The 16,851-nt window shown below is 46.5% G+C and overlaps 1 protein-coding gene across 1 annotated transcript in view; it reads left to right on the top strand.

Annotated features, from left to right (window-relative positions):
* The first annotated feature begins 2,442 nt into the window (after window positions 1-2,442).
* The window catches only part of LOC8038522 (transcription initiation factor TFIID subunit 9B), a 28,428-nt gene continuing 14,019 nt past the window's right edge, over window positions 2,443-16,851 (top strand). The window contains exons 1-3 of the mRNA XM_029978919.4: window positions 2,443-2,616; window positions 2,703-2,839; window positions 2,943-3,074. Of these exons, the coding sequence (XP_029834779.2) occupies window positions 2,499-2,616; window positions 2,703-2,839; window positions 2,943-3,074 (387 nt within the window). The 5' untranslated portion in view covers window positions 2,443-2,498. The remainder of the gene's footprint in view (window positions 2,617-2,702; window positions 2,840-2,942; window positions 3,075-16,851) is intronic.

Raw genomic sequence — 16,851 nt, 5'->3', positions numbered from 1 at the left:
CGTTTACTTTGTCTTTGGTGTTCCGCACCTTCCCAAAAACAACCAAGAGCAATCTCCAAGCCCACAAACTTTGCATTGGAAATGAGGTCATTGAGTGGTCTTCTATTGTTGAACTTTATTGTTCTTTCCATGAGATGAGCTTGCAATTGGCTCCGAAACTTACTGAAAGACACATTTTTTTCAAGAACCTTTCTGTAACATGGAAGAAAATTGTGCCCCACAGGTACTGAGTGCCTCACTCTTTCTTGCAATCATATCCCTTGTTTATGCCAAGGAACTTCCTGAGGCAGCCATGGCTACAGCCTTTTTCTGTGATAGGATGTGCAAACTTTTCGATTGTCTAAATAGCTAAAAAATTCAAAAAGACGGGGCAGAAGTTGCGTCATGCCATTCTGAAGGGAGAATTTAAAATACTTGATTTTCTCCACCAGTAACTCGGATGGATTTCAGCATGGCAGTTCCAAAGTAGGAGGCAGCCATAAGCCATCATTGGGTGGCAAGTTACTATAAAAAGTGTCCTCATGCTCTGGGATGAGCTTTCAAGCAGCCATGACTTTAAGTTCTTACTTACACGACGCCTGCAGCAAGACACACTTGAGAACGTTTTTGGAGCTATATACGACAAATGCTGGGCTGCAACACAAACCAAAATGTGCATCAGTTCACCTCAGCACTAAAACACCTCTCGATAAAGAAACTGTTCAAACTGTCGGACAATGAAAACGTAGAGGATGACAAGGCTGGGGACCTCCTAAAGGAGTTGCAAATATCTTCGCACCGTGAAAGTTTAATTTCAGACATTGTGGAATGTCTTCCGATTGATAACTTCCCGCCACTAGAGGATGTTTCTGAGCTGGCATCAGACATCAGGTCTAACATAATTGATGACTCGTCCACTTTTTTTATTACGTTTGGGGCTATTTGATCAAGCTTTTGCTTGAACAGACAACTTACAGCTGTGGCTGTTCTCAGCTGCTATCGGATGAGTCTAATAACTTGACCAGGCCTCGCCAGTACTGTCTTGTTCCTAAAGCATACCACGTGCCTGGGAAATTCTTCGGGAACTTAGTAGTACCATTACAGGCTGCCTTTCATTTCATTCAGCAACTAGAAAATCACTTTCTTCCCGTAATAGAGAGTGTGACACATGTTCGAGGAGTGTGTGCCGCCTTGTATAGCACACTTCGAGGTCTGGGTGGTTTTAGCCTTTGCCCAGAGGAGTACCACAAAGGGTTTTTAAAATTGTTTTGCAGAATACGCTTGTGTTGACATGTTTGATTTCTTAACCGGAATTTGGACAAAGTTTGGTTGCACTCTTCAGTGGCTAGTAAGCAACGAGACAGGTTTAACTGTTAATAGTGTATTGACAGAGGCGGTTGCCAAACCAAAAACAAAAAGTGCTTATTAAGTGGGCGATGCAGCTTTCTACAAAATTTCGATAGAAAATTGTGTATAGAGGCTAAAAATATTTGAAAGAAAATGTATCCACTTTTGTATCCACTGTCCATAGTTTTTTAGCCGCTTTTTTCTGAAGCCATATTTCTTTTCTGAACAATTTCGGGGAATGTTTAGGGACGTTGAATCTTGTCAGATTTCGAATAGAGTTCTCATTGTTTGGTAATGGCTCGCCCGCAGTGAGTTTGAGGCTATGCAAATTGGAGTTTTTTTTATATTTGCCGGAAATCGGGAATTTGTACTATCCGGCGTGTGCTTCGTACTGTTATTATACTCTTATGACTGGTAATGATAGCAATGTCTTATTTATTTTTGCGCTTACTTCCCGTACCCGAGTCGGTGTGAAAGTGAATGTATCATACAACATGTTCTCCGTGGAAAGGTTTTGTTAACTTGGTTCCGCTAAGTATCTATTATGAAGTGTACGATATGCTGAAGTCCTTCATATTCATTTATTTTTGTGAGTATCAATCTCTTTCGTATAAAACATACAGAGCTTCTGAGTAAATCATGTATACATGAATGTGGTCCAATAAAATGTGTTCGAACCACTTACTGTTGTTGACCCTAAAATGCTCCACCAGTCAGGAGTCAATGCGGCGATTGTGTAACTTCAATGCTTTAAAATAGAAAAAGAACAAGAAATATATATACTCCTGCTTTGTGAAGTAAGTTGAACTATTGTTTAACACATTTTGCACGGACTCTAGCGTAAAACATAAAGCAAAAGTGCGTCAGCATTAAAAAAAAAGAAAGAAAAAAAAAAAAAAACAGCGGTTTCGGGGGTCCCGAGGGCCGAGCGAGGCGGGGAGGAAAGAGAGAGAGAGCGGTACCGGGAGAACCGAAGCAGAAACGCCCAAACCGAAACCGAAACTAACTTGACCAAAAACGGAATCAGATTATGCTTAATACCGCCCGCTAGGAGCGCTACCTGTCACTAGTATCTGGCCCGCTGGGGCTGCTGGGACCTATGACGGTGTCCGCTCTTTACCTTGTGTATATTACTCTATGGTGGTGTCTTTGCGACCTCCTTGTTACCGAAGATGTCGGCTGCAAAGAGCACTCCGAAAGATGCCCAAGTTATGGGTGCAATCTTGAAAGACATGGGGATCACCGAGTACGAACCCAGAGTCATCAACCAGATGCTCGAGTTCACGTACCGTGAGTTTTTGCGGCCGCTACACCGGCGGCCTTCGCCTCTCGTCAAACCTTCGTTTGCAAATGTCCCCAAACTCGTTGCCTTCCAGGTTACGTAACCAATATCTTGGACGATGCTAGGCTCTTCTCTGCCCACGCCAAAAAGCGGGTCGTGGACGTTGACGACGTTCGCCTGGCCATCCAGATGCAAGCGGACAAGAGCTTCACTTCACCGCCGCCCAGAGATGTGCGTTTTTCCTTTTTTTTTTTTTCCCCTTGCTTTTCGTTTTTTCCTCTGTGAAGTTATAATAGTGAGAACGAAGTGCGATCGTCGCTTTCTGTTGTGGCAGCTTTTGATGGAAATAGCGCGGCAGAAGAACAGCACCCCGCTGCCGCTGATCAAAGCCAACGCCGGTCCCAGACTGCCCCCCGACAGATACAGTTTGACAGCGTGTAACTATCGCTTCAAGTCCGCCAAGAAGGTAAGGCTTCCATAATTATTTCGGGAAACAAAAAAAAAAAATCACTTCCGTTGTGTTCTTTTTGAATGTCAAGGACACGCTGCGCCTGCGATGACGCAGCAAGCGCGTCCTGCAGAATGAGGCATAAAGTGACAGCTCACAAACTGCATTCAGCAGACAGGTATGAAGACACTGGAAGTAAGCGGCTGATCCCGGAAGTGAACGCTTGGCAGGCTTTTCAACTCTTCCGAGTGCTGGTTGAACAGGTTCAGGGCGCTAGGTTTTTTCTTGTCATCCCAAGAGAGCCTGCTTGTTGCGGAGTAACAGTGCATGAGGACCCGAGAAGTCTCCTGGAAAGCCATTCAATGTGAAAATTTTGAGAATCTAGTTTATGAAGTGTGCGTATGTCCCACATTCAAATGCCTTATTCTCAAGATTTAATCCAGAACGTGAGTATTAAAACCCAATCAAAGACACAAAAAACGCATGGACCAAAATATCGGCTGAATGCTCTAGGAAGCCCAGCACACACCCAACTTTCGGGACAAGCATCAAACTTCCGGTGGCTTCACTTGTGCCATGCTCAGAGAGCACCTAAGTGCCATCCAGCCCCCTATAGTAAAGTTCAGTGAGCTGCATAAATGAAGGTGAAGCATTTTTGGTAGGCAGCCTATCTGACCTGTCATAAAAAAGTCGGGACACTTACGCAACCCGTAAGGTGAAACACAGCGACAGCTGAGGTGTGACGTCGGAGTCGAGGTGTCATTTTTGAGCAGATAGACTAAATGAACGGTAAAGGTGCTAGCTCGTGCCATAGTGTCTGCATAGACGTTTCATATTAAAGGGATACTTAAATTAAATATTAACTATACCCATTGTGTTCAGAAATAGGCTGAATATGATCCACAATATCCATGAATGACAATCACATGTTTGTATTTTGAGCCTGATGTTTTCGTTATAAACGGCCCACTCTGGCAAGCACTATAAGAACAGCCAGCGGAGAGCACGTGACAACCGGCACATTCATGACATAGATTGTCTCGGGATGAGCAAAGCTGTGGCGAGGCTGACGTCGACAGGAAGTCGTAGTCGTTCCAGCCACCGAAGCGGTTGAAGCACGCCAGCGATAGGGCCACCGCAATAATCCCAAAGCTGCTTTTGTTTGAATTTTGAGTGAGGGGAGGTAATCTATAATCCCGTAGAAGGACAGTAGCGACATCTGGGACACACAAACGAGAGTCCCAGTGAGAGGAGAGTTCTTCCTTTCCCTCTTTTCTCTGGTGGTCGGAGAGCTGGCGAGATGACGTCAGGTTCAAGGCATGTATAGTTCTAGGCGAAACAGGCACCGTCACAACCTGTCACGGTTCCTAGAAGCACATTACAAACGAGGTTTTAGCGACAGCCACTAGGTGCTCTTTGCTAATCATTTAATTTTTTTTAAATTCCTTTTTGCATCTTTTTCAACGAGAGATTGGTGTGTCTGATATGAGACTGCTCCCTTGAACATGAATACACCAAGAAATAAGCACCGAAATTTTGCTGTAGTATCCCTTTAAACTGAGTAACATACCGGACAGTTTCATAGCATTTTGGAATCAACGAGGGTGTATTAAGTAGGGATGCCGCAAACTTTTTTCGAACCAAACTTTCGATGATCGAATCAAGCGGTTCGAAAGGTTAAAAAGATTTCGAAGTTTCTGTATCGTAAAATTCGACGGAAGTCGAATTTTCGAACTTGTTAAGCTAAGAAGTTCGACGCTTTTCGAACCGTCGAACTTATTACGCTAAAAGATTTTATCCTTTTCTAACTCATCACCATACCTCGGCATTCTCACTCATGAGTGCGATCACTCACGATCACTCACGCTCACCATCAGATTTGAGGTGATCGTGAGTGAGGCCGCGAGTCTCGAAAAATTGTGATTGTGAGTGTGAGTGTGATCGTGAGGTACGTGAACTTATGAGTGTGAGTGTGAGCGTGAGTCCTGAGAACTGATGAGCGTGAGCCTGATCGCGAGTGTGATCGCGAGTTCTGAGAACTAATGAGTGTGAGTGCGAGTGTGAGCCCTGCGAACTCATGAACGTGAGTTTGACCGTGAGTGTGATTGTTAGTTCTTAAAACTCTTGAGTGTGAGTGTGAGATTGAGCGCTAAGTGAAGTACTCATGAGTGTTAGTTTTGAGGTCTCTTGAGTGTGATTGTGAGTTTCGAGGCTCATGAGCATGAGCCTGAATCAAGACGTGAGTCTTTGGGTGGACATGAGTCCGGTGATCGCATTAGTCTGCGTGATGGCGTGAGCCTGAGGACCATGGCCAGGATGAGTCGCGGTGAGCGCTGGTATATTCATAGCTGGGTTGGTCACGTGAGCCCCCGGGCCGTCTTAGTGGGCGAGGAGACTCTCTCTTCGCAAGTACTGCGTGGGGTTCGGGCCCTCAGGGTTGGTTTCGGTGTCGCTCGCCTGCTTCTTCGCCACGTGAACGCGCCGGTTCCTGTGGAGGGCGGAGGAGGGGGGGGGGGGAGGGGGGGCGCTTGTTCTTGCAGGCTCCTCCTTGCCAGCGCCCTCCGCAATGTCTCAACCAGCTGTAGAGGGCAGAGGGGGTATGAGGGAAGGGGGGGGGGGGGGGGGGGTCGCTTTCGTCTCTCCTCGGCGTTCGCTCTTCGCTTCACGGCAGACTGCGAGACGCTAACGGACTGACGGCGCCTCGAGGCGGCGCGGTAACGTCGGAGTTGGGGAAGCGCTCCAAACGGCTAGCGCTCCTCTCTCTGTGGCATAGAAAGGTTCGTGTGGATTTCGGTTCCTGTTGTCAAGGTGGTGTCAGTGGGCACAGAATTTTATGATTGCGTCAACTATAACGTTCGCACAGCTGCAATAAAATTAAATGACTCGCATGATCCTCATCAGCACCCGGAATTTCATTTCTCCGCGCACCTCAACGTACCTTTCGCAATGAGTCATCACTCAGGAAGTGCGACAAAGGCGGTGTCATGATCGATCGAAGCTTCGAGTGAGGTCTTTCACATTGTGCGATATCATCCTTTTAAGTGTTGTTTGGGGCAAGATGGCGCAAGTGCAGGACAGCCAGCCGGCAATGGCCAGGCGGCGCCACGAGAGTGCTGCATTCGGCGCCACAAGCGGAGGGGTCTCTCGGCCAGTGGCTAGTCTGCCCGTCGGGCCGTGGCGAGCGGCGGCGAACCCGATTTCAGCAGTCCCTGTGTGCACGTGCGCGCCATGTCCCTTTTAATTTTATGCGTTTTTTTTAAGACCATCGGGAGCCTTGATAGGTCCAAGTGTTGAGAGCATAATCTGAAGCTGTCATTTGGACACCTGTTTGAACTGTCTTCGTGCGCTTGCGGCGTCGCTCTATAATAATCGCCGCCCGATCGGTCTGTGATTCGCTCGTCTCCCAGGAAGTGACACAACGCAACGAGAAGGCAGCGAATAGGTTTACTGTACTTCCCGGTTGCCCGTCTTCGAGAGCCGGCAGTCCGGACCCGCCGACCCTAGTTGTCGCCCGTCGTTCATAGCTGGCAGTCGGAGTCCGTGTCCACGCCTGCGGATCGTCCTTCCCACGCACTGCGTACGCTAGCTGTTCCGGGCTATCACAGCTAGAGTTTCGCTGCAGAACCACTCCTGGACCGTCATGGACTAGGCCGATAAGGCCAGGCTCGCCGTTTCCGCCAGTCCTGATCCGAAGCTCGCTGGTGGAACGCTCCTGGGACCGACATGGGCCGGACCAGCCAGAACGGCTCTATCGTTCCTGCCCGGCCCCAGCCTCGTGCAGCACGCTCTTCCTCTTTCCTCGCCGGCTGGGCCCCGCTCGCGCCTCGCTCGACCGTCCTCTTCTTCTCCCGGCGCTTCCACTACACTAGAATAAAATGTGGGTAATTAGAACCAAACTCTCCGTGCTAGAGAACAGTGCACAAGTCTGGCGACAGGATATGAGAAGGATATTTACGCTTCGCATGAGCTTTTCCCAGAAAAAAAGTGAGCATCCTGTTTTCCGCACGCCGTCACATTTGTTACCAGACTCAGCATTAAATTTGGTAGCCGAAACAAACAAAAATTTGTTCTACGAAAATCCACTATTTAAAAACTTGCATGCTTAAAAGGTTTTGGTTGCAACCGCGCGTGCCGAACGGCGCGCGCGGTCGCAACCAAATGCACGCCTACAACTACGAGTGCCGGGAACAGGTCGAAGGGCATCTCGCTTGAAGACCTGATCGCCTGATTCTCGACGTCAAAGCGAAGCAACAATCGGCCCAATTTTTCCTACTGTATTTCTCTAAATGAGACTCAGAGACTCGTAAAAAAACTAGTATAAATACGTTATTTTGCAAAAGGAGTCTGTCAGACCACTTTCCAAGCCTGCACATCTATTTTCGTTCACTTCAACAATTAATGTAAAATTCACTTACTTGATGCATCGCACTCCAGTAATCCACTTTGTCGCCGTGTCGCTTCCCAAGGTCTTAAAGGGAAGCGGTAAAGTCTGACGCTTGGGTCACCTGCACGACCGTGGCAGTCTTTCACGCAGCAGCAGCGGCGTTTATTTTTGGGGGAAACTCTAGGCTTAGGGGAGATGTCACAGGAACCCGGAAAGGTCATAGAGACGTGAAGTTGAGACTTAATTTTATGAAAAAACAGTTCCAAAAAGGCTCACGCCGATCCAAAATGCCACGTTCACACGTGGTTTCTAAATGCGGCCGCCCACAGTCCTCGCGACCCAGGCCGTCCTGGACTATCCAAGTTGTTTTATTTTTCAGTCGCTAGATGGCGCAACGTGTCGTGCCAACTTCCAAGCTGCATTGCTGGTTGCCCAAGGAGGTTAGTGGTTGCCTATGGGCATGTGGTTGCCTATGGGCACACTTAGCAAACTGTGGAAGCTACGACTCAGTGGGCCAATTAGAGCGTCGCATAGAGACAGGTGGCATCTAGAATGGACGCCTGTGAGACGCTGCCATATGTCTTACTCCAATAAATCTACTGGCTCATCGGGATTCGCAGAATTCGCCGTGTGCCGTGTGCCTTCGCTGACGGAGGCGCGCAGTGGCCGCAACGTCGCGGCGCCTGCCCCACGGCCACGGCCGGGTTGCCGGCGCGCCGGCTGGACGCGACTCCGAGGCGCCAATTGCCCGGGCTTCTCGGGCTTCGTGCGTGACGCTGTGCTCCCCTTGGCCGTTGTTTATTCATGTTTCTTTTTTACGTTGTTATGGTCTAATGCATAGGTGCTCAGAGTGAGGCAAGAATTTCTTCTAAAACAAAAATAATATATCTGATAACCAACTTTTTACAATTCAATTCTGAAACACTTCTTATCGTTGGAAGGCATATGACACATATCGCGATGATTCAAGCCCGTAAGGAATTTGTACAATGGTGTAGCGGACGGCAAGATTGATCAGCGGTTCGTTGAAGTGCGCTACTGCGTTGAATGAACACTTGTTAACCGAGCGACAGAGAATCTGTCTCGAACCGATGGTTACAGAAAGGCCGCGAATTTGATAATTATGCAACATAAATTATAATATATCTTGTGAATTTGCAAATAAATGTCCGGAGAAACCGTTTGTCATCATTTCCGCGAGTTATGAAAAAAAAACACTCAACTTCAATTTCCCGAATGTGCTGCTAATTTCCGGGAACTTAATGCGCGAAATAATGCTAAATATTGCATTTGAAAAAACCGCCAAGTTCGATTTTGATATGGGCGGACATTGTGCCCGGGAAGACACCTTCGATATTTTATTTTACAATTAGAATAGGATTCAGGCAATGTTGACAGAGTCATAACCTGTAGTGACGCTTGTGTGCCGAACAAATCACTTAACACCCCGCCAGTATTCGTACCCGTGGCGACACCTCGAAAAGGCGAGGAGACCGATTTTCCGTGACGTTCAAGCGTACCATCAGAGTAGGCTCGTAAAGGCCGGTTCACACATCTGCCTTCCGAGCTACAGGAAAGACAGAAACGACACGAACGACATGACACCGGGACAACCGTGACACATGATTGCTTGACAAAGCTGCTCATTGCATTATCTGCCACGCTCTGTAATACGAACATAATCGTCCCCTTTGTCATGTCGTTCGTGTTGTTTTTGTCGTTTCTGTCGCTCGGAACGCAGATTTGTGAACCGGGCTTGGGATAATAGACCGACCTCATCGCCAGTTTCGCAATGCCTCCTCTGTCGCAATGAATTGCGGGAACTGTGATCTTTCCGCACGAGGGTAAACGCCACGGTAGTGCACGAGACGAGCCGTCTCGTGCACTACCGCTGCCTCCTGTGAAGTACAACTATGGCTGCGTCACGCACGCTCTTGACGGTTGGTGAGATCGGTCTATTGGTCAAAGCCAACGTTGGTCAAAGCGAACGGCGAGCTCTCGTTTTCTTTCTTTGTCGGGGGGTGTTTACAGATATTGCGTTTTCCTGGTTGATAACAATAAACTACTAATATGTTGGGCCTGAAATATTCGCTACAGTACACACGGATGAGCACTATATAAATAGGATTACGCTTCCAGCGAGAGCTCGCGCACGTAGAAGCGGTCAGCTGCCCTATGGCAAAGAAGACGACGTAGGCGATTGAGGAGTTTCAGTGACGATGTCACCGCCCTGGCGGCCGGTCGCCGAAAGAGAAAGAGGGGGATAGGTTAGCTGGGCGTTGGCTTTGTGTAAATGCGTTGGCCACGAACGTAGGCTTATAAACTTCAGCAGCAAGAATATTACGCGGCTCTAGTGTTCCGGTAGGAGCAACATAGCTGACTCGATCTGTTACGACTAGCTACGACCACCCGCCGCAGCGATGCAGACGTCGAAGGAGCGCAACCGCAGTCAGTCGCCGTCGCCCGACGCAGATCGTTTGGCATTCAGGGCTTTCCGCCCAGGATTCTTCGCTTGTGCTTGGAACCGAGTTTTATTTCCTGTGCTTGTGTATGTGCTCAGTGGTTGGATATGGACCTCATAGAGCAGTTCTTCAGACTCAACAGCGACTCAAAGTTGACGGCGGAGGTGCTTGCAGCAACGCTTTCGTTTGGTGCACGGGTGTGACGACTACACGGGTAAAATTTAAGATAGCTGCTAGCATGGCGGGCCATAGTCGCTTTATGTTGACACGATTTTAAGTTTAAGTACTCCGTGCAAAGGCGAATCTATCGCGTTTCTAATCCACCTTTGTTTTTGTTGTTGTTTTTATCACGCACGACCGACTACTGAGCAAATGCTTCTGTACCGATCACGGAGTGAATGTCTTCGGCCTTACATTGCGGAACGCCCAATAAAAAGTAATGTTCGTTCGGCGAGAAAACTTCCCTTTCGAGGGTCCTTCTTTGGTTGATTGATAATTTCTCCCGTATCTAGATGCCTTAATCAACACGATCGATTAAGTTTGCTTCCCTAGTTAGGACATTTTGCTGCCACACGCGGCACTAATGCTTGGCACGATGTATGCCACTGGTGGTATTGTGAACTGGTTTACTTCCAAAGCTAAAAGTGTAACAGGTGGGACCATTCAGTTTGCTAAAAATGTGATGATATGGGAATTTCGTTGCATAACTAGCGTTTTATGTTTAAGATTGATAAGAAACATGCTCATGTGATGATGCATGTGTACAGCATAAGCTTTCCAGATCCAGAATCTGTGTGCTGGTGGCTACAGCCTCAAGGTTTTTAATGGACCAAATGGGTGATTACATGGCGATAATGCGGTGGAAAACTGCCCATTGACTCGGTGAGTTTTGATTGTGACCATTGGTGTGCTGTTGGCAAATTAGGTAATGGCACACCTTTTCCCTGACCATCTGGCTTTAAGGAACATCGTGCCTAGATGTGCTTAAATATGTTTATTTCAAGGTTCAGTTGACCCCTCTGCATCATTACAGGAAGGCAGTCTCAAGCCGCAACAAACAGTGGTGAATATACAATGCATAACAACAGGCAGTGTCGAGGCGTTTAGTCCGCAGAAGCCAATTTGAACCTAAAAATGATTTTTTTTAGATAGTTTGCATTTGGTGTATACTCCGCAGGGCCTGGTTTCCGCGACCAGTGCATAGTCCACCAAGCTGGTACGTTGTGTCTTCGTGCTTTTTTTCCTGGGTGGCATTTTCTTCGCAAGTTCTTCGGCGAATGCTATTGAGCCTGAAAAACTGCTCTTGAGGCCCATATCCAGCCACTGAGCACAGACACAAGCACAGAAAATAACACTTGGTTCCAAGTACAAACGAAGCACCTGGGCGGAAAGCCGTGAATGTCAAACGAGCAGCGTCTGGTGACGGCGACTGACTGCGATGCACCCCTTCGACGCCTGCATCGCTGCGGTGTGTGGTCGTAGCTAGTCGTAGCGAGATGATCTTCACTTCAAGCAAGAAATCTTGCCATACCCTAGTCATGGTATGGGTGCAAGTGTTCGACGACGTGGGCTCTCTCACGTTGGTGCAGTTGTCATCAAGAAAGGTACATATCAACAATGTTTGGCGTTTGAGGCTGAAACTATGACGCATACTTTATCTAAACCTAAATTTATCGGTCTGCGGCTACAAACATTTTCGTTGACGTTGCTTAGATGATGTAACCATTCAGGCCTCGCATTAAATGGTGTTGCGAACTCTTCGGTTGTGTATGAAAACCTATTTTTGCCCTAATAAAATACATTTTCAAAAGGACACGTGCCTTCTGCTGATACATATCTTTCAATTTACAATGCATAGGCAAAAGAAAATTAACTGTGTACATCTACCACTTAGCATAAGCACCTTTTGCCATTCATTCTTGAGCACACTCAAATATCAGCTTAGGTTGCTCTTGTTTCAGAAGCTTTGCCCTCTTTTGTAAAAAGAAAAAAAAGTTAAAAAAGTTTTACCTTTGTTCTCTTTCTGGCATTTAATACAGACTTGTTTATTTTGCAGATCGCACACAGCAGATATCACCGTGGTACATACAACTCGAACGGCCGATGAGACTATTGCTATTACAATAAAGCTTTCCACAAGAGCCAAAAGGAGGCTTGTAGGGGTGCACAAGCACATCGAAATGAGATTGGCGCTTCCGGGGCTTGTTTACATTATGCATAAAAACAGGACGATCGGCGACCAGCTGATCGCAATATAACACCAAGGATACCGATGTTTCCATACATAGAACGCAGGATAAAGACCTCAGTCGTCCCTTGTATGCTGTAGCTGTCATACTTTCCATCCAACCGCTTTTTAGCACTATTAACTAGAACAACCGAAGAGTTCGCAACACCGTTTAATGCGAGGCCTGAATGGTTACTTCATTTAAGCAACGTCAACGAAGATGTTTGTAGCCGCAGACCGATAAGTTTTGTTTTAGATAAAGTACGCGTCATAGTTTCAACGCGCCAACATTGTTGATGTGCACCTTTCTTTGGACCCAAGTACATTCTGTTCAACTTGATGACAGCTGCACCAGCGTGAGAGCTCACGTCGAACACTTGCACACATATCTTGACTATGGCAAGATTGCTTGCCTTCAACTGGCTTGAACACTTCATTTGTAGCATCACGGTAGGTCTTGGTTGAAGCGATGATCGTCTCGCACACGTAAACAAACAGAACAGCACGCTTTGTTTAATTTATACGCTACCGATCTACGGGCGCCGCAAATCTTTCCCCCTCTTTTCCGCCATGTTGGATCGATCGGAGTGCCCCCTATATTCGCTCAAACTCCTTATGCTCCGACTCTATAACAATGCAAATACCTCGTTCATTGGACTTTTAAAGACTGCCGAAACCGACAGATTAACCTCTACGTCACTACCTATTTCGGAACACTTGCAAAACGTCAGTTTTGGAATTTCGCGTGCATTACTGGGCACAAAATAAGCCTCACATGACGCTACAAAAAATGAGCGGTATACTAAGCCACCACTGCGTCGAGAAAAACTCCTTTTAGAAAAAGTTTGGAATGATTCAGCATCTCGCGAGCGTCAAGTGTGCACGCGGCCAAAAGCACGACAGAAAGCAACAATTACGTCCGACCGTCTGGCTGCCGAGCTCCGAGCCTCAGTTCCCCCCCCCCCCCCCCCCCCCCTATAGGGCACGCTCCTTTCGTAAACCAATATCCGCTAGACAGGCCGAGCACGCTGCCAAACGGTCATACGTGTGCAAAAGGCCGCCGCGCCGCACGCACCACTCCAGCGACGTAAGCGCACAGCCAACACCACGCACAGCACACTGCACTGCATGCGTACAAAGAGTGAGGAGCATTTGCGCTTGCGCCACCTGCGCCCTGTCCGAAGCGGACAGCGTAGTGCGCTGCGAACACGCGAAGAACGCATGACGTCAAGGAGCCAACGCCGCGTCAATGAAAGAGAGAGTAAGAGAAATGTCGTTAGACGTACGAGTAAAACAAAACGAACAAAAAAAGTGTCGACGAAATGTAGTAATATGGTGGCTGAGTAATAAGCTCTGTCGAGCATCGAATGTCGAAGACACGATCTTCGGATGACACATCGATGAAACAAATGTTGAAGAAACGATCTGCCGATGAAACATCGCAGTGTCGATGAAACAATCTGTCTATAAAACCTTGCTCGACGAACTGATTGCCCATTATAAAACTGCGTGTCAAGAATGACGCGGCTTGCCACATGAAAAGTGGCGCGCCCTACATGATCGAGAACGCGACAAAGAACCACATAGGGACGGCCGCAAACCCCCAAACCACTCCAAACCAAACCAAGCAAAGTCATGCCAAAGTCAAACCAATCCAAACGAAATCAATTCAAGGACGGCTGCATGTATCAAGATAATGAATGCTGACAGTATTTTATAAAGGCCGAGATGACTGAAAAACAATGCCAGCCGATGATTCTCCTTAAATCGCAGCACTCCGGCAAGCACGGTCGATCAACAAAATCAGAAGCAACTCAAGTGAGAAGAAAACTCGGCCACCGCGGCCTCTGTTCATAGAATAGCATGCGACTGACAGACACCACTGTCAACAGGGAATATGGTGAGATTTCAAACCGTCGTCACGTGCAACCACCCTACCTAATATAACCGTCCCCCCCCCCCCCCCCCCACACACACACACAAAAAAAAAATATGGGTCGATGCCCATATGTTTACTATATATACATTCTGCATAAACTTCCGTAGAAGTACCTGTGGGTGGCACAAAAAAAGAAACGGAAGTGATATATGTAGTAATTGTTTATCTGTGTACAAATGAGCGAGGTATGCACAGCGAGGCGATGTTCTAATCACTGCGACATTGTCTGTGTAACCTGTCGGAAGGCGCGTTTCTGTTTTCCCGCCGCCCTTGTCAGCAGGCGAAAGTTAGACGCACCCACTTTAGTCAGCTTGCATTTAGTTTCTTTCGTAATTCATCCAGGTTTACGAAATTTGGTAGAAATGTGCGGAGCATAAACATTAACATAGTACATTTCTTTCAAATTGGATTAGTGGCTCAGAAGTTTCCCCGCTGCACGACTCACGCGAAGACAAACCAAAGGCTTGAGAGAAACAAAAGAAAAGCACAAAGAAAGCAACCGGCAAGCGTGATGACCTGTGAGTGTGAGGACCTGTGAGTGTGATGAGCGTGAAGACCTGTGTGAGGACCGTGAGGACCTGTGTGAGTGTGAGGACCGCAAGGACCTGCGAGTGTGAGGACCGTGAGGAGCTGTGAGTGTGAGGACCTGTGAGTGTGATGAGCATGATGACCTGTAACAGTGAGGACCGTGAGGAGCTGAGAGTGTGAGTGCCGTGAGGACCGTGATGACCTGTGAGTATGAGGACCGTGAGGATCTGTGAGTGTGATGACCTGTGAGTGTGAGGACCGTGAGGAACTGTGAGTGTGATGACCTGTGAGTCTGATGATTCGTGATGACCTGTGAGCGTGATGACCGTGATGATCTGTGAGCGTGACGACCGTGATGATGACGGCGAGTGAGTTTTGGTTTTGCGTTGAGCCGTGAGGGTGAGTCCGGGTGATGATCCTATTTTGAATAAATCGTGATCGTGAGTGGGCGTGAGTTCTGATTGAGGAAAAAATAGTGATCGTGAGTTTGAGTGAGGACAGCTTAAAATGCCGACCTATGCTCATCACGCTGCAAAATTCAATGCTTGTTGAACTTCCGAACTTGACTGACCAAAAAATTTGATGATTTTCGAACTTTCAAGTTTTTTTGCACTACAAAGTTCGAAGCTGTTCCAACTTCCGAATTTCCTATGCTAAAGAATTCGATAATTTTCGAACTTATTTATCAAGAGAATTCGAAAAGTTTCGAACTTTCAAAACCTGAAAAGTCAGAAGTTCGACGAACTTCAAACTTTTAAAGTAAAAGTTCGACGTTCGTCGAACTTCGAAAGACTGGCGGACGTTTCATTTGAATTCAAGTAGTCAGGTACATTCATAAATTTTTTTTCTTGAACTTTTACATGCGGTGCTGTGTTCTTTACGAAAGACAATGCCGTTTATTTCAATGTTCTGGCATGCTTAGTTTTAAAGAAATAAATTCCCGAAGGGGCGAGGAAGGACGACGGGTCTTTGACGATTATTGTTTGTGCCAGATTTGAAGCGCACTGTAGCCGAAGCTATTTATGGTAGGGATGTTAAACTTTTTAAAGGGTAACTGCAAAGAAAAAAAAGTGTTTTTTTTAAACAGCCTATTTAGGACAAACATGTCACAAAACAAATCTTCCGCGAAAAAACAAATTTTTTCTAGCAATATTTACGCCGCAGGACGTAATTTAGTCGGAGTCACAACTTCTCCACATTTGAAACTCCCGCTCTTTCGGCGCGCGCGGAGTGGCTGCTCTACGTCACTGTGACGTATAGCAACCACTACGTGACGTATAATACCAACTTTGTGGCGCGCGATTTAAAACGGGCAAAATAGCCGCAAACTAAAATCAGTTCCTTGCAATAAATATTGCTGTAAAAAATTTTGTTTTTGGTAGAAAATTTGTTTTGTGACATGCTTGTCCCAACTAGGCTGTTTAAAAATACACTTTTTTTTTCTTTGCAGTTACCCTTTAAGAACGATCTATCTATATCCTAGGTAAGTGCCATCTTAAGATGTGATTATTGTTATTCAAGGTGAGTTTTGAAGAAATTTCCAACCATGTATCTACATGCAATTATGCCCTAAACTTGGTATTTATTTTCGTCTCAGTTGTTTGAGGTATCGCATCTAAATTAACACCTCAGACAGTACATATCATTGCCATCTGCAGAATACAAAATAATGTATTTATTGTTTTTTCACGTTAAGGAATAAATTAACTCATGGGAGAAGATTTCTAACATTGTTCAAGTTCAACACGTCATTAAAAGAAAACTTTTTTTTTTTTTTTTTCCGCTTCACGTTTCTGGGACGTGTTTCTTTTAGCCTGTACACATTTTGGTAGGTGAAAGTTGTTTCGAAGTTCTGAACCTCTGAATATGCAAGAATACAACACTTCCGGCGAATTCTTGATAGTTTTTTTTTTCTCCAGCTTTTTATCCCCGCATTTATTAATATGCTTTTTTCTTTTTTTTTACCACTGGCACAGTTATTTAGGTCGTAACGACATAGCTTTGAACTTCCGAACCACTAAGCATGTGACGAGTAGTGCCCTCTGACAAAGAGTTTCTAACAATGATCATCTACGCAATCTTTTATGCAGTGAAGAGCGACAGTAGCTATACATATGCATAAACAATTTCAGATTAAAATAAGCTCGACCACGCCCTCTTTTCTCGTATTGTTTTCTTTAACAGTCCGAAATATCTGGAAGGGGGGAAGGGGGGCTGAAGCCCCCTCCCCTCTTCCCCCCCCCCGTTTTTCCTCT

Source organism: Ixodes scapularis, unplaced genomic scaffold (genome assembly GCF_016920785.2).
Source record: "Ixodes scapularis isolate PalLabHiFi unplaced genomic scaffold, ASM1692078v2 PGA_scaffold9__187_contigs__length_104089568, whole genome shotgun sequence".
Taxonomy (NCBI): Eukaryota; Metazoa; Arthropoda; class Arachnida; order Ixodida; family Ixodidae; genus Ixodes; species Ixodes scapularis.
This window is presented reverse-complemented; position numbering and strand designations above follow the sequence as displayed.